This window comes from Oncorhynchus nerka, linkage group LG16 (assembly GCF_034236695.1).
Source record: "Oncorhynchus nerka isolate Pitt River linkage group LG16, Oner_Uvic_2.0, whole genome shotgun sequence".
NCBI classification, from domain to species: domain Eukaryota; kingdom Metazoa; phylum Chordata; class Actinopteri; order Salmoniformes; family Salmonidae; genus Oncorhynchus; species Oncorhynchus nerka.
In genome coordinates this window covers 2531179-2558532 of record NC_088411.1, presented here as the reverse complement: position 1 = coordinate 2558532, position 27354 = coordinate 2531179, and the positions used below count along the sequence as shown (strand labels likewise).

At 44.1% G+C, this 27354-nt stretch overlaps 1 protein-coding gene across 1 annotated transcript; it reads left to right on the top strand.

Moving 5' to 3' along the window:
* The first annotated feature begins 185 nt into the window (after positions 1 to 185).
* LOC115143869 (vesicular glutamate transporter 1-like) lies at positions 186 to 26213 on the top strand. Its single transcript, XM_029684295.2, has 13 exons — positions 186 to 705; positions 10730 to 10982; positions 11671 to 11789; positions 11883 to 11997; positions 12367 to 12454; positions 12787 to 12873; positions 15295 to 15437; positions 18456 to 18605; positions 19458 to 19590; positions 21990 to 22100; positions 22418 to 22545; positions 22942 to 23011; positions 23395 to 26213. Exons 1-13 carry the CDS (start codon positions 644 to 646, stop codon positions 23691 to 23693), a joined length of 1758 nt encoding a protein of 585 aa, XP_029540155.1. The 5' UTR covers positions 186 to 643; the 3' UTR covers positions 23694 to 26213.
* Positions 26214 to 27354: the final 1141 nt, after the last annotated feature.

Sequence of the window (27354 nt, the reverse complement as noted above, 5' to 3'; positions counted from 1 at the left end):
CAATCTCTGGGGACCACTCTGGCCCTAAATGACCTGTTTCTCCAGTACATGTTTGTCAGAATAGACTAATCTAATGCCCTTCATTCAGTGTTTGTGTGGTACAAGAATAGCCAGGCTACTTAACACACCGGGCTGCAGGAAAGGAAGTGACACCATACCTCGCTACACAATCGGGCAGATTAGTGTTGGGGGCAGTAATCTGGTTTCAGCACCATGGATAGCGACACTCGCAGCCAGACAGCGGCCGACCGTTCATTCGAGATACACATTTGGATTTGTTTTATAAATTATTTTTAACTTGCTAAAGCACTGCTAAAACAACGTAGGCTATTGTCTAATCTCAATTTTGGGAAATGTGTGCATGGGAAGTGTTAGTGCTTTTTTCTTGAATATTTACTTGCGGCTCACTTTGGTTTGATTTAGACTAGAATAACCAGAGGGTATTAGGAGGGTGTGGATGTCTGTGTTCATAACTCTGTGCGTAAAAACGGTGTGGACCAGCTGGTTGAGAAAGGAAAGCGAGGTTTAATGGTGTGTGAGTGAAAGGTTAAGGGCGGAGGGAGAAGGTGATAGGGAAGAGAGCTACGCGCTCAAGCGGGAGTGCGCGCGGGAAGCAAATCGGTCGGAGCTTGGAGCCGGGAGGATGGAGATCCGACCAGATAGGTTTAAGATCGTCGCGGGCAAGACCCTTGGTAAATTACACAAGTAAGTTAAAACAACAGCTTCATAGCTTACATTTTCTGTGCGGTGTATTTGTTAAAGTTGTGTAGCCTAAACTATACCTTGTTCGCGTAGCGCACGCAATCCAGATCAAGGTCTTGTTTGTGACAGTATTAGGCTACCTACCCACTTGTCATCCCGGCACTAAGTTTATAAAAGTTTAAACAAATATATAGGCCTATTCAATATTAGCCTAGGGCTATTTATGTTTATAAGTTATAAAGTAGGCTATGACTTTTATCTGAACTTTTGTTTAAAAAACGAACGGATGGGCCTTGACACCTAAAATCCACATGCCCAAAACCCTTATCAATAGAACAGTCAATTTAGTAAAACCGTCGTTATAATATCTTACTTCAAATAAGACATGGAAGATATAGGCTACATACATAAATGCATGTTCAGAAATTCCTTTGATCCCAGTGAATGTGATGTTGTTGTTTTTTTACATGTAGGCTGCTTTAATTCAATTGTATGGTAAATTGCAATTGTAAAGGAGTGGGTTATGGTTGTTTTGATGTTAAAATATTTGATTTCCACTATGTTATCGTAGCGTGTGCTCTGTGTCATGGATACCTAGATTAATTTAATTCAGGCCCTATAAATTGACGTATAGGCCCACCTCGGAATGCTGTCCTCATCCTTTCTTTACCAGAGAACTTGAGACAGTTGCCGTTCCGGCCATTCTAAAGTCTATAAATAGCCTAACTGAAATTATTTACTGAAGGCGTAGAGTGAATTAATGTTTTCTGTGGGAGAAAATGTGGACATCAAAACTGTCCATTTGTTCTCTATAGGCAGTGATGCGGTGCTAGACTATTTTATGTCTGTTATGACTCTTTCTCATAGAAATAAAACCATTTTTTTTTGCTTTAGAAATAAAATGGGGCCCATCTAACATTTTTCATTGTCAATTTATTATTATAACACCTGAACAATGAATTTCTTAGCGATGCTACGATGAGTGTTAACAGCATCCATTGTTTACAAAGGTAAGCCACACTAAATGGTGTACGAATAATTTATAATCAGGCCATAATTAATGTATATTAACATGTTGATAAAGGGGAAAAGACTCTGAGGTAAATATACCTACTGGAAAAATGTGTCTAAAATGTGACATTGCTCTACATGTTTAAAAAATGAGGAGGTGGCATCAAAATGTCTATATCCAAGAGAAGTATCTCTGTCTGATATTCATGCTTGGTTCATATTTTACCTAGCCTACAGTCAAATCATTATTGGGCGGGGGGATAACTACATGATAAGAACTGATCTTTGTGCCCGGGGTTTGTAGGCTATGCGCTTTAGTTGAACATTCTTTTGCATAAAAAAAGACGTGTCCAGGCCAGCTGGTCAACTAAATATTGGCACTTTGTAAAAGCAGTGAAAGTTAGATCAGCATCTCATTTGCCTAATGAGATACAGTGTGTGGCCACTTGAGAGAACAAGTGCTGGCTATTCTGCTCAAGAAATGTGGACGACGTGTATACTTTAATAAGGGAACATAACGTTTATTTGGTGTGGCCACGATGCAAAACAAAAATGGGTGATTAATCTGCAGAAACATTGATGGATATCGGAGCGCAAATAGTTCGCGATCTCCTTTCTCTCGGGATTTGAAGAAGCGTCTGAACACATAAATCCTCTCCCGAAATAGCCCTCTCCCCCCTCCAAGCTGTCGGCCCACGTAAATCCCTATACACCTCTCTCTCTCGCTCTCTCTGTAGGTAGCCTACCTCTCCAGGTTCTCCCGGTCTACGGTTTAATAACTCGTCATCGTCTGCTCCCCTCCCCCAAAGGCAGGGATTACTGTACCTACCTGCCCTACGCGATCGTTACCAAACCTTCACTTTCTTATCACATGCGTGCGCTGAGGTGTTCCCCAGTGCGTAATATGGTGCCTTGGTTTGTGGCTGCTGTTACGACACTATGTTGTGTGAATTTTTGTGACATTTAGCCTTATATGACATGTAAATAGTTAGGCCCATTTTTCTTCATAGAGGTCTGGTACTCTCTTATAGGTCTATTAATTATTTTCCGCCAGGTGATGGCAGCAGGCAGGACAAAATTCCTTCCCACGAAAACAGGCTGAAATTTCAGGGCTTTTTTAAACCCGAATTTCGATCTTGTTTCATCGCTGCAACTACCCAAAGGGCTCGGGAGGCGAAGGTAGAGTCATGCGTCCTCCGAAACAAGACCCGCCAAACTGCACCCGCCCGCTTAACCCGGATGCCAGCCGCACCAACGTGTAGGAGGAAACACGTTCACCTGATGACTGAGGTCAGCCTGCAGGCGCCTCGCCCGCCACTAGAAAACGCTAGAGCGCGATGAGCCAAGTAAAGCGAAATGAGCCCCTGGCCAAACCCTCCCCTAACCCGGATGTCACTGGGCCAATTGTGCGCCACCCTATGGGGCTCCCAATCACAGCCGGTTGTGAGACAGCCTGGGAACGAACCATGGTCTGTGGTGACTCCTTTAGCACTGGGGTGCAGTGCCTTATACCACTGACTTACACCACTGACACCCGGGACCCCTTTCAGGCGGTCTTTTCAAAGAGGTCTTCAACTAAAAAGGTATTATAATTTTCACAATTTTACAGTAGTATCCCAGCCTTATAGTTTGGGAATATACTCTCACCGGACAGTTTATTAGGTACACCACCCTGTTCACAAATGGATTACACCTACAGACAGAGATTCACATGGCCGTGGCTTGCTGTATAAGACAGGTATCTCGACATTCAGCCACTCTTCGATTGAACGTTACAATGGGCAACACGAGTGACCTAAAGCGACTTTGAGCAGGGTATGATCGTCAGTGCCAGGCACGCCGGAGCCACTATTTCCGAAACTTGCCACCCTTCTGGGCTTTTCTTGCACAACCGTCAAATCAAATGGTATTTTTGTCATACTGGGGTGCGACAAACAAAAAGCATAGTCAGCGGCAGTCCAGTGGGCGAAAACAGCTCGTTGAAGGAGACTGTCAAGAATCGTGCAAGCTAACAAGCGGCCCACAAACATCAATAACGGAGCAGTGCAACATTTCGCAACGCACAACTCCTCGATCCTTGTCACGGATTGCTATTGCAGCAGACGATCACACCGGGTACCACTCTTTGCAGCTAAACCCAAGAAGAAGCGGTGGGCCTGCGATCACCAACACTTGACAGTTTACTTGAGGGGCCTGCGCAGTCCCCCAGACCTGTTACAGTCGCGTCAGCATGGACCGACATCCCTGTGGAACGTTTCCTGTGGCACTTTGTAGAATGCCCCAAAGAAGTCAGGCTTTTCTGGAGACAAAAGGGGGTCTGATCTGGTATGAGATGGGTGTACCTAATAAACTGTCCAGTGAGTGTATAAAACACAGGAAATCACATTTGACTGTACTGGACCTTTTAATATGCTCCTCTTCCTTAACTTATTTGATATCTGTCAGATGAATAACCAACTCTGACACTTGTTGTTCAATGATTAATAAGTTATTGTTGCGATGATTGTGCTCGGGCCCTCATAACTCACAATAACAAATGACTTATGTAAACATGTTATAAACAGTTGCATAATTACTTATCTTTAACTGCAATCAGATTTTTCAGATACTCTGGAAAGGCATTGTCCCTAAAACAGAGAGTAGATATTTCGATCCAGCTGTTTGGTCATGCGTTGAGGTCATAACAAAAACAAATTTAGTTAAATGCAATTCATATTCTTATGGCTGGGCCCTTTGCCCACATGATAAAACTGAAGAAATTCACCACACGTGAACTTGTCTGCGGTATAGTGTCTTATTTACACATGTAGCCACTGTTTTTGACCGTGTGATGCATTTAAAATGTATTATTATAATTTGGGGGTGCTTATATTTGTCCTATTTCACACGTGTACAAGTGGTTTAATATGCATGTTTGAATTGGAAATGGTTTTTTAAAATATATAATTATTTATTTATTTTCATATCCCAACTCCCCACTCTCCAAGGGTGTTTCAGGGGGTCGTGGCCGGGTTCAGCAATTATCAACGGTGACCCTGGAGCAATTAGGGTTAAGTGCCTTGTTCAAGGGCACATCGGCAGATTTGTCACCTTGTCAGCTCAGGGATTCAAACTAGTAACCTTTCAGTTACTGGCCCAATGGTCTAACCGCTAGGCTACCTGCCACCATCATATTCATAATGACATGTCATGACATTTCAACAAAATATCAGTCACCAGTCTAAATTTAGAGCTTTTTGTAATCCAAGTACAACATTTATTCATGTTTCTAAAGCTCATTTTGGTCCAGTCCAGTGTGTGGATTGTTTAGAGAATTTGGCGTTTGGTTATTGTATTATTCAAGAGAGTTCCAGTGCCCATAGCTGACTTCTCACTCTGTGGTGAAAGGTTTTCCTATGGTAGCCATTTATCATTCTCTCAACTATTCCTTTGTGTGTTGACTAGTCTGCAACCTCCATCTCTTTATTCTGATGAGACCTAAGTTATGTAGTTGTTCAAGACAGTCTGTGTCAAAAGTATCATATTCAGGTGGTATTGCTTCCCAGATCCAGTCCTATTCCTCATGTCCAATTTATTCTTCAATCAATAATCTTCACCTGTTGATTGAACTGTGAACTGCACTGCTGAACTGTTCTCACACCTATGTCCTTGACGAAAGAATTAAGAGATTATGTTGGAGGGAGAACCCACTATACTCATTTGACAAGCCAATGAGCAAGGATTAAGGGTCACTGACCTCTATTTAATTTGCTACACTGTAATATGTCTGAGTATTGTGTAGACAGACTTCCACATTTACTACACAAGTATGTGTCAGTCTGTCTGTTTGTGTGACATTACTTAGAGTGAAAACGAGGGGTTGGTAAAGCGCTAAGGATTAAAAGGGATATACGTCTCAGGGTCAGACAAAGCCAACCGAAAGTTGAGACATGGAGGAAAAAGAACCAGAGTTAAAACTCTCTAAAGACAGAGAACGAAATACATGAAAAAAAAACATTTCAAAGTATCTGCTGCAATGATATCAAGTGAATGCTGGCATATTTTCTATGTCATTACCATGGGACAGTTGGCTCCTAGCCCGTTTTCAGCTGTTTGCAAGGCAACAGTGTTGAGCACGTTTCACTTTCAACACATTTCATAAACACCTGACGGTTATCCGAAGGACATTGTGTCGCCAGTACAGATGTGCACTTCCATATGCAATCCTGTTCAGACGGAAAGATATTTCTCAGGGCGCAGAAAGGGGGGTTGGTGTTAAAAGAACAGTGGTGCAAGATGGGTGTGACGATGTGAGAAGAGAGGGAATTGACGATGAAAGGCAGGGACTGAGACGAAACTAGAGAGATGAACGAGGGACAGGAAGAATAGAGGGAAAGAGAGGCGCACAAATACAGAAATAGTACGAAGCGGTATTAATAATTCATCCTCAGCGAAAGTCATTAATACTTAATGTCAGAGAATGCTAGAGCCATTGCTTGTGTGAACTGTTTTTGGTATGGGCATCGTAGTGGCACCCATTTTGTGGATATTGCTTTGTCACGCATTGGTGTACATAGTTTCCGGATACCACAGCAGTTTTTGACTTGCCACAATGCAGTTTGTAAATTGTAGTTGGAAGCAAACTGTAGTTGGATGCCAAATAAGGTATACAGTTTGCTGTCAAAAGTGTAGGCGTAATTCAAATGTGTTGATTTGACTTTCTTATCATTCTCTAGCCTCCACATAGCAAGTCACCTTGTAAAATGGCCTTGCATGTTGATGGGGGGTGACAAACACTGTGTGCTTTCAGGGATTATATTGGTTTATAATCCCATTTAAGCATCACCTTTCCCTGGTTCTTGTGAAACTTTTGTATCTTAATTAGCAGTTTCCTCATTCCACCTCAAACTTTATTGTTTCTGATGTCTGTAAAATGACAATAGTTTGATTTTGGAGGGATGAAAAGGTCTGTGGGAAAAATAATTAGAACACAGCACAGTGTGGTTCAAAGGAGTACTCATTTGTTACCATTCCCAAGGACTATTTATTCCTTTGGACGAGAAACGGTCAACTTTGCAGTTCAAACAATACTGGCTTCAACACTGACTGATTGACAGTTTTGTATTCTTCCGCCTCCTCGTCTGCTCTAAACCAATGTGAAATCTTTACTTCCAAAGCAGAGATGATATGATTGGCTCTCCTTCCCCCCCCCTAATCACTTGAGCATTAAAAACATATGCCCAAACAGGAAATAAAGCAAGAGCATGTGAAACCTCAGTCTCCCCCACAACCCACCATATCCATTGGCCTTGCAGCAGAGGAATAAAGCATGGCCTGTGAACTCAGCACAGCCTCACATTGGGGCCGAGCTGATCTCATGCTTAATGGATGATGTGCCTCAGCTGAATACATATTTGATGTTTCCTAGACTGGAGGCTGGCGCAGGTCGTTAGCATGTTTGCTCAGTGAGCTGGATAGGTCGGGAGAGAGCAGGAGAGAGCGAGGTGAAGAGATTCGGCCAGAGATGTGCCAAAGAGACAAGTGCTGTTTTCACCGTACGGTTTTAGCTCTACTGTATTACAGCCTACCTGCCGAGGCCTGTCAGATTGGTAATGTCAGCAAAAAACCTATTTGAAGAAAAAAAAACTCACCGCAGGCCGGGTCTTGACCAAGGTGACATTGAAGTGTACTGAGGTGGTTGACATTGTTTTGAGGTTTACAGGAAGGAATGTCTGTCTTGGAAGAGCCTGTTTGGGTTGAAGATGTCAAGCATAGCAATTAAAATACATTAGCAATGAATAAAATCTCATGTAAGTTTAATACCATGCAAAATACATAATTAATGCATGGAAGACCCACACACAAACCTGCATTGCTGACTGGTGCTTTGCTGACAAGAACATATACTATTGAGACACAAGTATGTGGACACTCCTTCAAATTAATGGATTTGGCCATTTCAGCCACACCCGTTGCTGACAGACTTTGGCAGTAGAATAGCCCGCACTGAAGAGCTCAGTGACTTTCAACGTGGCACCGTCAAAGTATGCCGCCTTTCCAACAAGTCAGTTCGTCAATTTCTGCCCTGTTAGAGCTTCCCCGGTCAAATGTAAGTGCTGTTATTGTGAAGTGGAGACGTCTAGGAGCAACAACGGCTCAGCCGCAAAGTGGTAGGCTGCACAAGCTCACAGAACTGGACCGCTGATGCGCTGTCACGGCCGTCAAAAGAAGTGGACCAAGGTGTAGCGTGGTCAGCGTACATTTTCCTTTTATTTTAGAAATGTCGCCAACAAACGAAAGAAACAACCGTGAACAATCAAGGCATTAGTGCCACAAACAAAGTTAACTACCCACAACGAAAGGAGGGAAAAAGGGCTACCTAAGTATGATTCCCAATCAGAGACAACGATAGACAGCTGTCTCTGATTGAGATCCATACCCGGCCAAAACATAGAAATAAAGAAACATAGAAAACAAAAAACAGAATGCCCACCCCACATCACACCCTGACATAACCAAATAGAGAAATAAAACGTCTCTCTAAGGTCAGGGCGTGACAAGTATCACATAAAAATCGTCTGTCCTAAGTTGCAACACTCACTACCAAGTTCCAAACTATCGCTGGAAGCAACATCAGCACAATAACTGTTCGAGATGGGTTTCCATGGCAGCACAGCCGCACACAATATCACCATGCGTAATGACAAGCGTCGGCTGGAGTGGTGTAAAGCTCGCCGCCATTGGACTATGGAGCAGTGGAAATGCGTTCTCTGGAGTAATGAATCGCGCTTCACCATCTGGCAGTCCGACGAACGGATCTGGGTTTGGTGGATGCCAGGAGACGCTACTCCAATTCATAGTGCCAACTGTAAAGTTTGGTGGAGGAGACAAAATGGTCTGGGGCTAGTTTCATGGTTCTGGCTAGGTCCCTTAATTCCAGTGAAGGGAAATCTTAACGCTACAGCATACAATGATAATCTGGATAATTATATGCTTTTGATTTTGTGGAAACAGTTTGGGGAAGCCCTTTTCCTGTTTCAGCAATGCCCACATGCACAAAGCGAGGTCCATATAGAAATGGTTTGTCGAGATTGTTGTGGAAGAACTTGACTGGCCTGGACAGAGCCCTGACCTCAACCATATTGGACACCTTTGGGGTGAAGATATGCCATACCTATTCACCCAACATCAGTACCTGACCTCACTAAAGCTTTTGTGGCTGCATGGAAGAAAGTCGCTGCAGCATTTGACAGATTTTTCACCAAGTCGGTTCGGGGATTCAAACCAGCAACCTTTCAGTTACTAGCCCAATGCACTTATCCGTTAGGCTACCTACCGCCATGTGCCATTTAGCAGACACTTTTATCCAAGCAACTTAGTCACGACATCATGAGCGCATATATTTAACATATGGGTGGTCCCTGGAATCAAACCCACTCCTCTGGTGTTACAAGTGCCTTGCTCTACTGACTGAGCTACAAAGGACCAGTCTTTGCACCACCTTTAACGTCTGTATGTTAAAGGCGGCGTCTATACAAGTCCTAAGCCAACTCTATATATAAGCAAAAAAAGAAACGTCCTCTCACCGTCAACTGTGTTTATTTTCAGCAAACGTAACGTGTAAATATTTGTATGAACCTAAGATTCAACAACTGAGACATAAACTGAACAAGTTCCACAGACATGTGACTAACAGAAATGGAATATTGTATGCCTGAATAAAGGGGGGTCAAAATCAAAAGTAACAGTCAGTATCTGGTGTGGCCACCAGTTGCATTAAGTACTGCAGTGCATCTCCTCTTGGACTGTACCAGATTTTCCAGTTCTTGCTTTGAGATGTTACTCCACTCTTCCACCAAGGCACCTGCAAGTTCCCAGACATTTCTGGGGGAATGGCCCTAGCCCTCACTCTCTGATCCAACAGGTCCCAGACGTGCTCAATGGGATTGAGATCCGGGCTCTTCAATGGCCATGGCAGAACACTGACATTCCTGTCTTGCAGGAAATCATGCACAGAACGAGCAGTATGGCTGGTGGCATTGTCATGCTGGAGGGTCATGTCAGGATGAGCCTGCAGGAAGGGTACCACATGAGGGAGTAGGATATCTTCCCTGTAACACACAGCGTTGAGATTGCCTGCATTGACAACAAGCTCAGTCCGATGATGCTGTGACACACCCAGACCGTGACGGACCCTCCGCCTCCAAATCGATCCTGCTCCAGAGTACAGGCCTCGGTGTAACGCTCATTCCTTCGACGATAAACACAAATCTGACCAACAAAACCACCACTCTTCAGTGAAGAGCACTTTTTGCCGGTCCTGTCTGGTCCAGCAATGGTGGGTTTGTGCCCATAGGCGACGTTGTTGCTGATGCTATCTGTTGAGGACCTTCCTTACAACAGGCCTACAAGCCCTCAGTCCAACCTCTGTCCGCAATAGTCTGAGCACTGATGGAGGGATTGTGCTTTCCTGGTGTAACTCAGGCAGTTGTTGCCATCCTGTACCTGTCCCGCAGGTGCGATGTTCGGATGTACCGATTCTGTGCAGGTGTTGTTACACGTGGTCTGCCACAGCGAGGACAATCAGCTGTCTCCCTGTAGCGCTGTCCTAGGCGTCTCACAGTACAAACATTGCAATTTATTTCCCTGGCCACATCTGCAGTCCTCATGCCTCCTTGCAGCATGCCTAAGGCACGTTCACGCAGATGAGCAGGGACACTGGGCATCTTTCTTTTGGTGTTTTTCAGTAGAAAGTCCTCTTTGGTGTCCTAAGTTTTCATTACTGTGACCTTAATTACCTACTGTCTGTAAGCTGTTAGTGTCTTAAACCTCGTTCCACAGGTGCATGTTCATTCATTATTTATGGTACATTGAACAAGCATGGGAAACAGTGTTTTAACCCTTTACAATGAAGATCTGTGAAGTTATTTGGATTTTACGAATCATTTTTGCAAGACAAGGTCCTGAAAAAGGGAAATACTTTTTTTTGCGGATTTTATATGTCATATATAATATATCCTCTCCTTTTCGTTCTCAGAATCCTAGAGAAGCGGCAGGAAAATGGCGAGACAATCGAGCTCACCGATGAGGGTCAGGCAGTTATCGTGGAGGAGAAGGAGATGCCCGTGGTGGACTGCACCTGTTTCGGCCTGCCCCGACGCTACATCATCGCCATCCTCTCTGGCCTGGGCTTCTGCATCTCCTTCGGTATCCGATGCAACTTGGGCGTTGCCATCGTCAGCATGGTCAACAACCAAACCATCTACAAGGGCGACAAGCCGATTCTTGTGGTGAGTCAGAGATATTGTCTTAGAACAAAGGGTTCTAAAAGGGTTCTTTCAGGACAGGTAGGGTTCTACGTGGAATCTGTTCCATCTAAATAACACTTTATGTCTGAAAAAAGGGTTGTTGAGGGTGCTTTGTTGAGTGAAAACGTTCCACCTGAAACCGAAAATGATTCTCTTACAGGGACAAGCCAAAGACATCTTTATGGTTCTAGGTAGCACCTTTGTTTCCATGAGTGATATGTGTGACTTGTTGGTAACCAGTGAGGGGAGAATGAATCCCTATTGTCAGTGGTGCTATGTATGCTCTCAAAGGGTCAGAGTTGGACCAATCAGGTTGCTTTGGCTTTACCTCCTTCTCCTAAATGGATAATTACCTTATTGGTTGTAATGACCAACAAACACGAGACTCATGCCTTGTTGCACTAGCTGAAAGAGGATTGTTACTGCCAGTTGAAATGTGGTGGCTATCAAAGTTGCTAGGTCCCTATGATCGCAATGAAATAGTTTGATTGTCAACTGCGGCTTTGTCTTTTATTTAATTAAGACTTTGATTCATGATTACTGTAGAAGGGTGATAGTTACGGTCACTTACTTTAGCTATCTAAATTATTTTTCCCACCATCCCAGAAAATCTTTTCCTCACCTTTCTTTGCTTTGAACTCTTCTTTCGTTTTTCTCACTCTCTCCACAGAAAGCTCAGTTCAACTGGGAACCAGAAACGGTCGGAATGATCCATGGGTCATTTTTCTGGGGATACATAGTAACCCAAATACCCGGGGGATTCATCTGTCAAAAATTTGCAGCCAACAGGTCAGCTGCTTTTACTTGTATGTAAATAATGTGACTATTTCAATAACTATTACTGTAGGTAGATATCTGATTCTTTTCCCCTCTATCACGCAGAGTCTTTGGTTTTGCCATAGTGGCCACCTCATGCCTGAATATGTTGATCCCATCGGCAGCACGAACTCACATTGGATGCGTTATCCTTGTCAGGATATGTCAAGGACTCGTGGAGGTGCTTGGCTACATCCCAATGGCTTCCCCTAGCAGACATCAGAGTTCACACTTGCACTATGCTGACAACGGATTGTTTTCTCTATGGTGAACTGGCCACTGCCCGGCCATGTGTCATTCTTGACTAGAATGTTTTCTTTCTAAAGTGTAAAATGCATTTCACCTGAAACACCCTATGAGAGAAAGAGTTACACCAGGAAGTTATGTCATTGATTCTAGGAGATCAACTTTTCATATGAGAAAGAAAACATTCTCGTCAAGTATGACACATGGCCAGTCCACCATAGAGAAAACAGCTGTCACTAACCTTTCAGTACAACTGCAAATATAAAAAGTTGTTGTTCACCTAATGTATCTCTTTCTCTCATAGGGTGTTTCATACCCAGCATGCCACGGCATCTGGGCAAAATGGGCCCCGCCTCTTGAAAGAAGTCGATTGGCCACAACAGCCTTTTGTGGTGAGGTCATCTTTCTTTTCTGTCATCCTCTCTGTCTCCCGTCTTTGTCTGGACACTACAAAGGGACAAAGTTTCGACTACAATTAATATTACTTATTGTGATGACGTATTTCTCCATAATTCTTCTTGTAAAACGGATGTTTTCTACATGACTAGAACCATTTCATCATCTTACTGTGACTATTTTGACCATTATAATAATTAATAATCATGCTGTGATTGCTCAAGATCGTAGTTCTAGTTCCACAGCAATGTGTTTAATGCTGTTGATTTCCATATGAATGACCTTTCGGTCTCCCTCATGTTTGAGTGTGTCTGCCTCTTTATCTCAGGGTCCTATGCAGGAGCCGTGATAGCCATGCCACTGGCTGGAGTGCTAGTCCAGTACTCAGGGTGGTCATCTGTCTTCTACGTCTACGGTTAGTGACTTCTGTTTGTCATAAATGTTCCCAACATAAAGTGATAGTCAGGGCCTGTGTTATGGGCGGCCGTTAGGGGGCCTGGCCCGCCCTGCCGTACCTCCTTGCCCATCCAAATAACATATTGAAATATTGATCATTTATTTGACCAAGAGGCGCGCCGACAGAAAGACGCTTCAATGTCAGATAAAGCATCCGAGCGAGCGAAACAGTGCCCTTCTGTCTCAGAATGCGTAGACCATGTATCTGATTCTGTATGGACCAAAAGAGTATGGCATGTCATACTATTTCTAGCCAGACCTCATCAGATACATGGGCTACATATAGTAAGACAGAGGGGCGCTGTTTCGCTCGCTCGGATGCTCTGTCCTGTGAGAGAGATTCAGCAGAGCGGAAGAGGCGATGCAAGAGGGCTCACTCTCGCCAAAATCTGTCCAGAATAAGCCCAATGTGTTCCCATGCGTAATATGCAGACCTAAGCTTGTCCCCTTGCCTTCCTGGCTTGGGACAACGATTCCCATTGTTGGGGCGGAAACAAGAGCCTCTCGTCATTATATACAGATCTCTGATTTCAGACTCTTGCGAATTGGAAAGGAAAGTTGGCGGGTGCACTGTGCACTGTTAAGATAATGGCTTCCCCTATAGTCAATTGATGTTTTTTTGCCAAAATGATATATTCAAATACTTCACCAGAGAGCATGACTTGGCCACAGAGGATCATTAGCTTGTTTACATTTTTTGTTGTGGATTATTTCAAATCACAAGTGTGTAAGCCTATGCTTATTTGGGAATCCCGCACATTTTGGCAGCGTGAATAGCAATATGTTTAGCTGATTTGAATTGCAGCTGTCAGTGAAAAGCATCTAAAATATGTGTGAAGGTGATGTCTGAATATATTTTAAAATGTTGCAACAAGAAGGAGGGGAGGGATGTGTGGCGAAGATATGGCATGTCTCTCTCCAGAATGCACGCACTCAGCTTTCCAGAATGCACTCAGTGGTCTCCTGACAATTCTTGCACATTCATTGTTTCATTATGTGAATTGTTTACCCTTTGATCGTTTTTTTGTTTAGCAATTCCCCATTACATATGTCACCAGTAGGTCTAGTAAATGTACCATTATTCCCCAATCATTTGATTACATTAATTTCTGTTAATGCATGTATTGATTACAGTTATACCGTTCTCATTCTTGTTTGCAAAGTCTACAACCTGCTACACTTGTGAGAAACAAGTTCATGTAGAAAAGTGCCCATTTGGCAATGTCTGATTTCTGATTGTCTTATCTCACCACGTCCACCACTAATAAGCTGAGCTTTTCAGTTATTTTTTCTTCACCTCACACTAAGTCAGTCTGTTTTTTTAAACATCCATTTCGAATGATTTGAAAGCAATATCATGAAAATGTTTCCAACACTCCCGGCCTCGATAATCACCAGGCTTTGGTGTGAAAGAGCAAAATATCATGATCTGATGATTCCATATATAGTATCTACTGGAAACGTCATAAAAAGCAGGTGTCTGTCCCAAGCTCACTGGCGCTGGAAACTCTGAGGGCCTGGAATAGGCTAGTTGATACAATGTTGCTCTTCAATAGCTCAAGTCAAGACATATAGAAAGGGAGGCAGAGTATAGAGATTAATGTGATTGAAAGAAGCAGAATTTTCATCAGGATATTTTCTGCTGTTTTTATTTTTCGGGTTTAGGCCTATGTATTTTACTTAGTTGACGCCTACTGTTGCATTGGCCTATAGGCTATCTCTGAGTTCTATGCGCTCATGTCTTTAGACTACACACACAAACAGTAGGTGGGTTGTATCTCTCCCCACAGTCCACATTCCTCGTATATCACTACCAAGCTGGCAGTTCCATACCATTCCCTCCCTCCCTCCCAAGATTAGGAGGGACCTTGACAGTGTCTCTTTCCTGTCGTAAGTTTTTCAAAGTTCCAACCAGGTCATGTATAGTTTAATTGTCCTCCGTGTTTTCTTAGTCACACACACACATTTCTCTCCCTTACTTGTCTCGACCAAACCTTATTGCACTTTAGTCTAATTATCCTTAATACATTTTACATAGTCTAATAATTACGTTAGTCTAATTATTCTTATACGTGTTACAAAATCTAATAATTACGTTTCAGGATGGAATTCTTTAGTCATTACCTTAAACATATAAATTCCCTTATCAATCTGTTAGCAAAAGTGAACAATCCCTCAGTTCACTTCAAGTCTGCAAATTCCACAAAGGCTTATGAATTGGCTGTGAAACGTATGCACTGTAGCTCTGACTCTTAGTCTGTCCTTGTTTTAAAAATATCCTTTTCCCTTTTCCTCATCTTCCATCAGTTCCCCACTTTTACACTTCCTCTATTCTTCCTATTTTCTCCCCACTCTTTTCACTCTTCCTTCCACCTCCCAGGCAGCTTTGGGATCTTCTGGTATCTCTTCTGGATCCTGGTGTCATACGAGAGTCCGGCAGCCCACCCTACCATCACAGAAGAGGAGCAGAAATACATTGAGGAGGCAATCGGAATGTCAGCCGCTAATGCCACACCTGTTACGGTTAGTCAACAATACACCAATTCCTCTATTCACTCACTCACTTCTGAATTAACTTCTTCTCCAGATCCACTTTTCATGGCCCCTCCTTGTCGTGTTCTGATGGTGTGATTTAGCGTTTTTGAGCCTTTGACATTTTTTTTTTTAGTTAAGTGCCTGCGTCTGAAATGGCACACTTTTCCCTATATCAAATGTTATTTGTCACATGCACCGAATACAACAGGTGCCCGTCAGGAAGTCCAGGATCCAGTTGTAGAGGGAGGTGTTTAGACCCAGGGTCCTTAGCTTATTGATGAGCTTCGTGGGCACTATGGTGTTGAACGCTGAGCTGTTGTCAATGAACAGCATTCTCACATAGGTTTTCCTTTTGTCCAGGTGGGAAAGGGCAGTGTGGAGACTCAATCTCACATCTGTGGATCTGTTGGGGCGGTATGCGAATTGTAATGGGGCTCCAGTTTCCGGCCCGATGGTGTTGTGAGCCATGACCAGCCTTTTAAAGCACTTCATGACTACCGACGTGAGTGCTACGGGGCGGTAGTCATTTAGGCAGGTGACCTGTGCTTTCTTGGGCACAGGGTCTATGATGGTCTGTTTGAAACATGTAGGTATTACAGACTCCGTCAGGGAGAGGTTGAAAATGTCAGTGAAGACACTTGCCAGTTTGTCCGCGCATGCGTTGAGTACACGTCCTGGTAATCCGTCTGGCCCTGCTACTTTGTGAATGTTGACCTGTTTAAAGTTCTTGCTTACATCTGCTACGGAGCACGTAGCACAGTTGTCCAGAACAGCTGGTGCTCTCATGCATGCTTCAGTGTTGCTTGCCTCGAAGCGAGCATAAAAGGCTCTGGTAGGCTCGCATCACTGGGCAGCTCGCAGCTGGGATTCCATTTCCAGTCCGTAATATTTTTCAAGCCCTGCCAAATCCGACGATCGTCGGAGCCGGTGTAGTAGGATTCAGTCTTAGTCCTTTATTGGCGCTTTGTCTGTTTGATGGTTCGTCTGTGGGCATAACAGGATTTTTGAGGTAAAAACCTGGGGCGCATTCAGCAGGACGCAAAGTTTTGGTATGTTCAGATGGAACAAACATGTATACTTTTCAAAGTCTTGCGTCCTACTGAACGCTCCACCAGGTTGTTAGCTTTTTGAATGGTACGGGCTAGAATCAAGCCGTTTATCTGAGGAAAAGAGGGAGACTTGGCAACATTGGCTACAGAACCTGGCTATGAAAATGCAGTGTGGAAAGTGGGAGAGTTGAGTGTGACTACAAATTCAAAGACAGCCTACTCTATTCATGGAATTTCTATCTGCAATGTCCGAGAAGGTTTTGCAACTGAACGTGGCCCTGGTAACATTACCAGCAGCTTACTGTATATGCAAACATTTGGTGGCACAGAAATAAAGGGAAAGGAATAGCAAAAATGTATTTACTAAATTCATCTTGCCACTACACTATATCTGTCTGGTTAAATAACTTTTTGAGTTCATGGGAATCCAGTGACGCAGAATTGAGCACTTGGACCAGGACTCGAGCACTGGGACTCGGACTTCAGCAATAGGGACTCGTGACTCGACCCTAGACGCGACCATTGGACTTTGGTCTCGATTTGGACTCGAGATTCAAGTCACTGGGTGAAACGGTCATTAGCTCCTGTTCAATGTCATTAGAACCCGTTCTACTTTTGGACACCAATGTGGCTGCGGCGTCTGTAGAACTTTGATAACAATGACAGAGTGACAGAGGTGCAACCCATACTACTTTGCAGCACCATCTGGTGGCTGTGCTTCTATCTCTCTCTGTCTCTCTGTCTGTGTCTCTCAGTCTCGATCTCTGTCTGTGTCTCTCAGTCTCTGTCTGTGTCTCTCAGTCTGTGTCTGTGTCTCTCAGTCTCTGTCTGTGTCTCTCAGTCTGTGTCTGTGTCTCTCAGTCTGTGTCTGTGTCTCTCAGTCTGTCTGTGTCTCTCAGTTTCTGTCTGTGTCTCTGTCTGTGTCTCTCAGTCTCTGTGTCTGTGTCTCTGCCTCTGTCTGTGTCTCTGTCTGTGTATCTCCGTCTCTCCATCTGTGTGCCTGTGTCTCTGTGTGTCTCTGTCAGTCTCTGTCAGTCTCTGTCTCTCTGTCTCTGTCTCTCTGTGTCTCTGTGTCTCTGTCTGTGTCTCTCAGTCTCTGTCTCTGTCTCTGTCTCTGTCTGTGTCTCTGTCTGTGTCTCAGTCTCTGTCTGTGTCTCAGTCTCTGTCTGTGTCTCTCTGTCACTCTCTCTCTCTCTGTCACTCTCTCTCTCTCTGCCTCTCTCTCTCTCTGCCTCTCTCTCTCTGCCTCTCTCTCTCTCTCTCTCTGCCTCTCTCTCTCTCTGCCTCTCTCTCTCTCTCTGCCTCTCTCTCTCTCTGCCTCTCTCTCTCTCTCTCTCTCTCTCTCTGCCTCTCTCTCTCTCTCTCTCTCTCTCTGCCTCTCTCTCTCTCTGCCTCTCTCTCTCTCTGCCTCTCTCAGCTTGTCTGTTTTGTGTATGTAGTTTTGTGTAGTATCTATGTAGGCTGAATTTGGAATTTACATGGCCAGATCATTCTTATATATTTGTCATATTTCTGCTTTTGGGAAGAGAATAGGATGTTACTGTATGTTTACTATAAGTTAATGAGGCAATACAAATATGATGTGACTCAAATGAAAGGGCATTTAGTTGACTAAAATGGCCCAAGTTTTCGTAATTTGTACAATAACTAGACTACAATAATGACAAAAGTGTGACTAAAACATAAGAATATTTTAGTCCAAATGACTAAGACTAGCCTAAATCAACAACAAAAAAGTGTCAAAATGAACACTGCTCTGGCCAAAAGCAGTGTCTTTTAGAGCACACAATAGAGTCATGATAACATGATCAACCCAGGTCTCCATGTGGTGGTTGTTACAAAGGCTCTAAATCGGTGTCATTTTTAAACAACTCTATTCAAATCTATTCAGTAGGTTTTTGGTTTTATTTTACTGTGCACATTTGCCTGCAACCTGACACTGGATGTTTTCCTCTAGAAATGGAACACGCCTTGGAGAGCCTTTTTCACTTCGATGCCGGTCTACGCCATCATCGTGGCCAATTTCTGTAGAAGCTGGACCTTCTACTTGCTCCTCATCAGCCAACCTGCATATTTTGAGGAAGTGTTCGGGTTCGAGATCAGCAAGGTGTCTAAGACGAGGAATATCCATGTAGAGCTGGCCTAGAGCCACACTCAGAAAAAAGGGTTCCAAAAGGGTTCTTCTGCTGTCCCCATAGGATAACCATTTTTGGTTCCAGGTAGAACCTTTTATGGTTCCAGGTAGATCCCTTTTGGGTTCCATGTAAAACCCTCTGTGGAAAGGGTTCTTCATGGAACACAAAAGGGTTCTACTTGGAGCCAAAAAGGGTTATTTAAAGGGTTCTCCTATGGGGACAGCCGAAGAACCCTTTTAGGTTTTAGATAGCACCTTTTTTTGCTAAGAGTGTAGTGCTGCACTAGTACAGGTTTATCTGGCTTTGTGTGATCCCGGGGTTGTGTGATCCCAGGGTTGTGTGATCCCAGGGTTGTGTGATCCCGGGGTTGTGTGATCCCGGGGTTGTGTGATCCCAAGTTTGTGTGATCCCATGGTTGTGTGATCCCGGGGTTGTGTGATCCCAGGGTTGTGTGATCCCAGGGTTGTGTGATCCCGGGGTTGTGTGATCCCAGGGTTGTGTGATCCCGGGGTTGTGTGATCCCGGGGTTGTGTGATCCCGGGGCTGTGTGATCCCAGAGTTGTGTGATCCCGGGGTTGTGTGATCCCAGGGTTGTGTGATCCCGGGGCTGTTTGATCCCAGGGTTGTGTGATCCCGGGGTTGTGTGATCCCAGGGTTGTGTGATCCCGGGGTACACAAATTGTATTTTTATCTTTTCTTTTGAGGACTTCTAAAAAGCAGAGTTATGCTACTCTAAATCTTGTCTTATTTGTTGTACAGTACTCAAAAATATATTCCCGCTCCTTTTTCCAAACCTCTGCTCACCCCTCCACCCCTCATCACAGGTGGGCTTGGTGTCGGCGCTCCCCCATCTAGTGATGACCATCATCGTGCCGATCGGGGGCCAGCTGGCTGACTACCTGCGCACAAACAAAATCATGAGCACCACCAATGTCAGGAAGATGATGAACTGTGGAGGTAAGTAAGGAGGGTGAAAAGGGGAGGTAGGAAAGAGGAGGACGGAATTAAAAATATATAAATATTTTACCTTAACTAGGCAAGTCAGTTAAGAACAAATTCTTATTTACAATGACGGCCTAGGAACAGCGGGTTAACTGCCTTGTTCAGGGGCAGAGCGGGAGCAGGCTGAAGGGCAAGAGGTGTCATTGATTTTGAGATTTGCTATCAAGTGTTTGTATCCATGAATCATAAAAGATTATTGGTTGATTTGTATCAAATCAAACCACATTTTCATGGACGCATACACATACAGACGTAATTGCGGGTGTAGTGAAATGCTTGTGTTCCTAGCTCCAACAGTGCAGTAATATCTAACAATTACGTTTTCCATGTCTATGTACATAGTGCAGCAGCATCTAAGGTGCAGGGTTGAGTAACCGGCTAGTGACAGTGACTAAGTTTAGGGCAGGGTACAGGGTGGTAGCCGGCTAGTGACAGTGACTAAGTTCAGGGCAGGGTACTGGGTGGTAGCCGGCTAGTGACAGTGACTAAGTTCAGGGCAGGGTACAGGGTGGTAGCCGGCTAGTGACAGTGACTAAGTTCAGGGCAGGGTACTGGGTGGTAGCCGGCTAGTGACAGTGACTAAGTTCAGGGCAGGGTACTGGGTGGTAGCCGGCTAGTGACAGTGACTAAGTTCAGGGCAGGGTACAGGGTGGTAGCCGGCTAGTGACAGTGACTAAGTTCAGGGCAGGGTACTGGGTGGTAGCCGGCTAGTGACAGTGACTAAGTTCAGGGCAGGGTACAGGGTGGTAGCCGGCTAGTGACAGTGACTAAGTTCAGGGCAGGGTACTGGGTGGTAGCCGGCTAGTGACAGTGACTAAGTTCAGGGCAGGGTACTGGGTGGTAGCCGGCTAGTGACAGTGACTAAGTTCAGGGCAGGGTACAGGGTGGTAGCCGGCTAGTGACAGTGACTAAGTTCAGGGCAGGGTACTGGGTGGTAGCCGGCTAGTGACAGTGACTAAGTTCAGGGCAGGGTACAGGGTGGTAGCCGGCTAGTGACAGTGACTAAGTTCAGGGCAGGGTACTGGGTGGAGGCCGGCTAGTGACAGTGACTAAGTTCAGGGCAGGGTACTGGGTGGAGGCCGGCTAGTGACAGTGACTAAGTTCAGAGCAGGGTACTGGGTGGAGGCCGGCTAGTGACAGTGACTAAGTTCAGGGCAGGGTACTGGGTGGAGGCCGGCTAGTGACAGTGACTAAGTTCAGGGCAGGGTACTGGGTGGTAGCCGGCTAGTGACAGTGACTAAGTTCAGGGCAGGGTACTGGGTGGTAGCCGGCTAGTGACAGTGACTAAGTTCAGGGCAGGGTACAGGGTGGTAGCCGGCTAGTGACAGTGACTAAGTTCAGGGCAGGGTACTGGGTGGTAGCCGGCTAGTGACAGTGACTAAGTTCAGGGCAGGGTACTGGGTGGTAGCCGGCTAGTGACAGTGACTAAGTTCAGGGCAGGGTACTGGGTGGAGGCCGGCTAGTGACAGTGACTAAGTTCAGGGCAGGGTACTGGGTGGAGGCCGGCTAGTGACAGTGACTAAGTTCAGGGCAGGGTACTGGGTGGAGGCCGGCTAGTGACAGTGACTAAGTTCAGGGCAGGGTACAGGGTGGTAGCCGGCTAGTGACAGTGACTAAGTTCAGGGCAGGGTACTGGGTGGAGGCCGGCTAGTGACAGTGACTAAGTTCAGGGCAGGGTACTGGGTGCCAATGATTTCAAGTCTGTATGTAGGCAGCAGTCTCTCTGTGTTAGTGATGACTGTTTAACAGTCTGATGGCCTTGAGATAGAAGCTGTTTTTCAGTCTCTCGGTCCCAACTTTGATGCACCTGTACTGAGCTATCAGTCAGCTTGTGCCAGTTTTGTCATACATGACCTCTACTTTTACATGAGAAAAACTACAACTACAAGGAGAAATAGCAGGTTAAAAAAAATCTGAACTAAAAGATTCAGGAAAGATATTGACCTGGAAAATACAACACCTTGTTTTGTGGTAACCACGGAGTCCGGTCGATGCGTGAGAAAATGATCACTGCATAAGGCAAACGATGACTCACCGTAAACGCAGCATCGCTTGCCACTGTAGACTATTTTTGAACTGCAGAGAAATCGATAGAGGAGTGAGGGGAATGAGAAGCGTGTATATATATTTATATCTCACTGTGTGAAGCTGCACCATGTAGAGCCACAGTTAGGTTATATTTTCCTCAATACCCTTTAACTAGAAGGAAACAAAGGAAATAATGTCTTAAAGAAAAATATTCTGTTTTATCTGCAACAGAAATCAATCCCCATTCATTTACCTGTGTATTCAAAGCTCGTTTGATTCTTGACTTCCTCCATATCTGTTTATGGGTCTTTGTTTCCTTGTAATAGGTTTCGGAATGGAAGCCACCCTACTGCTAGTGGTCGGGTTTTCTCATACGAAAGCTGTGGCTATCACCTTTTTGGTTTTGGCTGTGGGCTTCAGTGGGTTCGCTATTTCAGGTGAGACTTGGTTTGTTCTCTTTTATGTCTCTCATACCTCTGCTATTCTCTCCTCAAGACACTCTTTGGCATTCTCACACAGCAGAAGAAAGAGAGTTCACTGCAGCACCTCACAGAAACCAATAAGCTCTGTCAGCAGAACAACTAAACCTGATCTGTCCATCGAGAATTGCATAATCTCTCAAGCTCAGTTATTTAGGGGATCGTCCGTATCTGGCATAGAGTTTGGCTACTAATATATCATATTCCTGGAAATGGAACGTCTGTTGTTTTTTACAACAACAACATGGTGACCTTTCTCTCTGTTTCCCCATTAGGCTTTAATGTGAACCATCTGGACATTGCTCCCCGCTATGCCAGTATCCTCATGGGCATCTCCAACGGTGTGGGCACTTTGTCTGGCATGGTGTGCCCGCTCATTGTTGGCGCCATGACCAAACATAAGGTACAAAATGACTCTACTTTCGACACAATATAATATCATCACACTGCCTACTGCATTCATTACTGACTACTACACATCGTATAAACCATTATCTATCATAACACAGCAAGACACTGATGGAGGAGTAAGAGACAGATTCTTACTCAATATTCATCCTTTCAGACTTTCTTCTTTTATCACTTGTTTTAATCGATTTTTCTCACCCCATTCACTCTCTTTTTTACTTTCTCGCTCTCTTTCTCTCTCTCTCTCTCTCTCTGTCTCTCTCTCTCTCTCTCTCCCTCACCCTTTCTCTCTCTCTCTCTCTCTCTCTCTCACACGGACACACACTCTCTCTTTCACTCGGTCTAACAATCACTCTCCTCTTTATCTTTCTCCCTCCCTCTCTCGCCTTAGACGCGGGAAGAGTGGCAGTATGTGTTTCTCATTGCTGCACTTGTTCATTACGGCGGTGTTATATTCTATGGTGTGTATTCTCTCTCAATCCCCCCCCATCCCTCTTCTTCGCACATCCTAATGAAGCTGTATAATGATGCTCCGTTTCACAACAATTGTTTGCCATTTACTCTTGAATTGACCCTGAAGTAAATAAACGGGTTTCATGTGTATCAAACTCATTTCATGCCACACAAGCTAGATCCTTCATTGAAAATCAAACATGCATTCTCATATCGCTCTCCCCTTTTGCACTATTGCATTGCCTTTTGAAATAATATTCAGATATGATTCATTTTGGTCCTACTTTCCATGTGTTAATGCAACCCTTTAGTGTAGAACCAAATCATCTAGATCCAAGCCAAGTAAGTACAGCTTTGGGCAGAACGTTTTTGTTTGTCTTTTGTATTCCAGGACTTTTTGCCTCCGGAGAAAAGCAGTGGTGGGCAGAGCCTGAGCAACTTAGCGATGACAAGTGTGGAATTCTGGATGAGGATGAGCTGGCCAACGAGACGGAGGAGTTGTACCGTACTAGCGGAGGAGGAGGCTACGGAGCAACGAGCCAAGCCCCGGATCCCAATGGAGGAGGAGGAGGAGGAGGAGGAGGTGCAGGAACCTGGGTTTCAGACTGGGACAAGACTGAAGAGCTAGTACAACCACCAGGAACCAATAGTTACCTACATGGAGGAGAGGAAGACAGGGAGCTAACATAGAGGAAGTTACAGGGTGGGGTAGCAGACAGAACGAGTACGTAAAAGAGTGAAAAGTTTCCTTGTGGCACAGGATCTTGGAAAGGGGTGGATTAGGTAGATGGGATGAGGGCAAGGAGCGGAAGAGGGGGAGGAGGAGGAAGAAAAGCCAGCATGTCCATAGTATTATTTATGGGGAACTGAAAATGATTGTACAAAAGTGGAAAGAGGATGAGCCATAGCTTGTACTAAGCGTGTGTATGTGAGTGTGTTTTTGCATTTGTGTACCGTGTGTGAGACATTCTCACTAAGAGTATTTTAGGGCACCAATGCTTCTTTGTCGATACAGGTACACCTCTTATTGAAGAGGGATATTTTTAGGCCTAGTTTGGGTGCTTTCATTCACAGTGTGTTTATTATAACCTACCATATGGGTAGTTTGAATATATTCCATCATGAGGATGAGCCTGATTTTTGTTACCATGTTTGTCACAAGACTACCTGTAGATCTACAACTGAATGCCATATACTATATCACAGTCTGGTGGCTAACATCAACATGTTAATTCAATCCATGATAACGTTCACACTTTTAAGAAAAAGCATCTTACTTGTGCCAATAAGTAGTATTGGTTTGCTTAATCTGGAGAGATGCAGTCCAAAAATTCCAAAGTTATTGACTTACAGCATTGTACCAGTTTATCTGTAGTCTGTTCACTATTCCTTCCACAGTGTCAGTTCAATGAGTACAATTTTCAATTCTAGCATGTCAACGAATTGTATACATTAGGCCTCGAACCTGTCTGCCTGGTTGAAAAGGATTGTCTGTTGAGATGTTGCCTTGGAAATAATTACAAGGGATGTGGTTTTAGAAAAATAGTCAGAAGGATGAGAAAAATAGTTGCGCCAAAGACCAACTCAGAAACATCACCCAATCCAAGTTCTGCAAAATATAGTGAAAGACGTTTATTGACAGGTAATACTGGTATTTGACAGGTATACTGGTATATATTTCACATACAGTTGTTAGACTCTTCAGTTTTACTTTATATAAGACTGTATGTATGAAGGTGTTTTGGGAAAGGAAAATGGAGAATTGCATAAAACGTAATAGTATTGTTCTGTAACAAGTCTGGATTCCGTATATACACTGTATTCTCCACCTCCAATAGACTCGTACCTATGTTATTGTAGCTTTGTATTGATTTCCACTGTTTGTCTTGCCGGTCACGCTTGATATATTGTGATGTCAGTGCGCTCGTGCCCGAAGAACCAGTTTGCAGGCACCAAGGAGCCCCCCCCCCCCAAAAAAAAACACACGCCAGCCTGTGCCCACCGTCACAGTGACTAAGCAATAACACACGGAGGGAGAGAGGCTGTGGGGTCATGATCCCAAAGAGCGCCCACCACGACCCTATCAATCACTCATCCAAACCAGTCAAATAGTGACTGCTTTGAAGGGCAAAATGGTGCATGAAGCTATATACCAGTCAATGGTTGACAGTACATTTCAAACATGATATTGATGTAGCCGCTGGCTCCCTCCAATGCAGGGTCGTGTTCATTAAGCACCAAAAGAAGAAGAAAAACGGACTGAAACAGGGAGGGACTACCTCGACTTATGAAATACATGACCCTGGTGTCCATACAGAGCAGAGAAGGGGAACCGGAGATCTCTCTCTCTCTCTCTCCTATGGAGGAATATCCCTCTCACCAACCCCTCCCTTTACTTATATAGTCTGCACTGAAGTGTAACTCTGGATATACTTAGAATCGTCGGTAGGCTATATTTTTACGCACTTAGTCAAAAAGCAATAACTAATGAATTATGTATGTCACTGAACATGTTGAATTTCTGTACATAAATCATAACTTCACTGGTAAGCTTTTTGAGTTGTTAAGTTAGCCTTAGAACCCTAAGATAAAACCCATGTTTTCATTGCTAAAGCAGAGTGGTGTCTCACTTTCAGACTTAGATCAAATATGGCAAAAACGTATTTTGAGGTACACTTGATTTTGCACTTTTGGGACAATTTCATTGGCTCTTCTGTACCAGGCAAACTAAATCAAGTGCAGCTTAAGTATTTAAACGTTTTTTTTGACCTACATATTTCACCCAGGTCTGATCACTTCGACTGACGAGTTTGGTTCAGTCATTGGCGATAAACAATATTAGTCTTTCACAGTCCTGGAAAGGATGAATATTTACTGTTTGGGTTTTTACTGTGGTTGTGTTTTTGTTGATTTTTTTTATAGACTGTCAGCTGCTTTCATTCTTTAACCGTTTTGTTTTGTTCTTTACTGTAAAATGTAAAATTGTGTATGTAAAAAAACATGTACACGTGGAAATAATATTGTATAATAAAAGCTAGAGGACAATATTATTATCACTATATTATTACTATTATCAACATTATTACAAATTATTCAACATTATCTTGGAACATCACATTCTATTTTCTCTATGAACCTGTTCAGTTTTCTATACTTGTGGATGGTATGTGAATTGTGAACAAACTGTATAATACACAAAGCCTCCTGCTTGTCTGGTTCCCACTTTATCTGCCCACATCATTCCCTTTCGAACACCCCATTCTTCCCTCTGCCTCTGGTTGGGCTGCTAATGGGCAAAGAACCCTTCTCTCCAGATACGAGGTGTCATATTTCTCTGTCATATCCCTTTCCCATCTATTCATCACTGGGCTTCAGATATCACCCTAGAGAAAATGGGAGAGAGAAATAGAGATTTTAATGGGCTTTGTCACTGTTCAGGGAGCACATAGAGGGTCTATGACATCATGTCAGACAGAGATAGTCCTTATGACCAGTGTTCTCTGCCCTCTCTAATCGTTAATAATCCTGCATCCATCTTCCTGAGAGAGAGTGAAAAGGAAGGGGGAAGGGAGAGACATTGGTAAGTGATATTTGATAATGGTATTATATTATGACACCTGATGTCTAGCTGTGCACCGTGCATTCTCTTGGCATTGTTCTGTGAGGGGGGGGGGTGAAGGAGAGAGACAAGGAGGGAAGGAAAGAGGGAGGGAGGGAAACGGAGGAAAGAGAAGCTGTCAGGTTAGCTGAAGTCTTTCTGACACACTTGGCTGGGCTGAGGAGATTCCTGGTGGGAACAGCAGGTTCAGGTAATTATAGTCAAGATGGATGAGTGTAGTGCAGGAGGATTCCACCCCTCCTCCTCTGCCAGCCCTGGGACTCCTCCCACAGCTTCCCTCTTCTCTGACCACTCAAAGGTATTTCTTGGGTCAAAGATAATGGCTTCAATGTTGTAAAGACCAAGGTGCGTATTCACAAAGCGAGACGCTGCTCTAGGATCAGTTTTGCCTTCGATCTTTATGAATAAGATTACATGGACAGAGGAACTTAGATCAGCAATCTTACTGTAGGAGCGCTGTGTGAATACAGCCCCAGAACAGTAACCAGTTGTAGACAGTGTTAATCACCCATCCCTATGGTAATATTAAACCCTGCTGCTCATTCTATTGTTCTCAGACCTCATTTTAATATAATTATTCCAGCACAGGGTGATCCCGCACCAAGGTACACCAAAGTGCAATGGTATAATAATATTGACTCAATCTGTGTCTGGTTGAGTGTGGGACCCAAACAACTGATTAAACTTTGAGTATTTTATATATTTTTAAACATTCATTTAACTAGGCAAGTC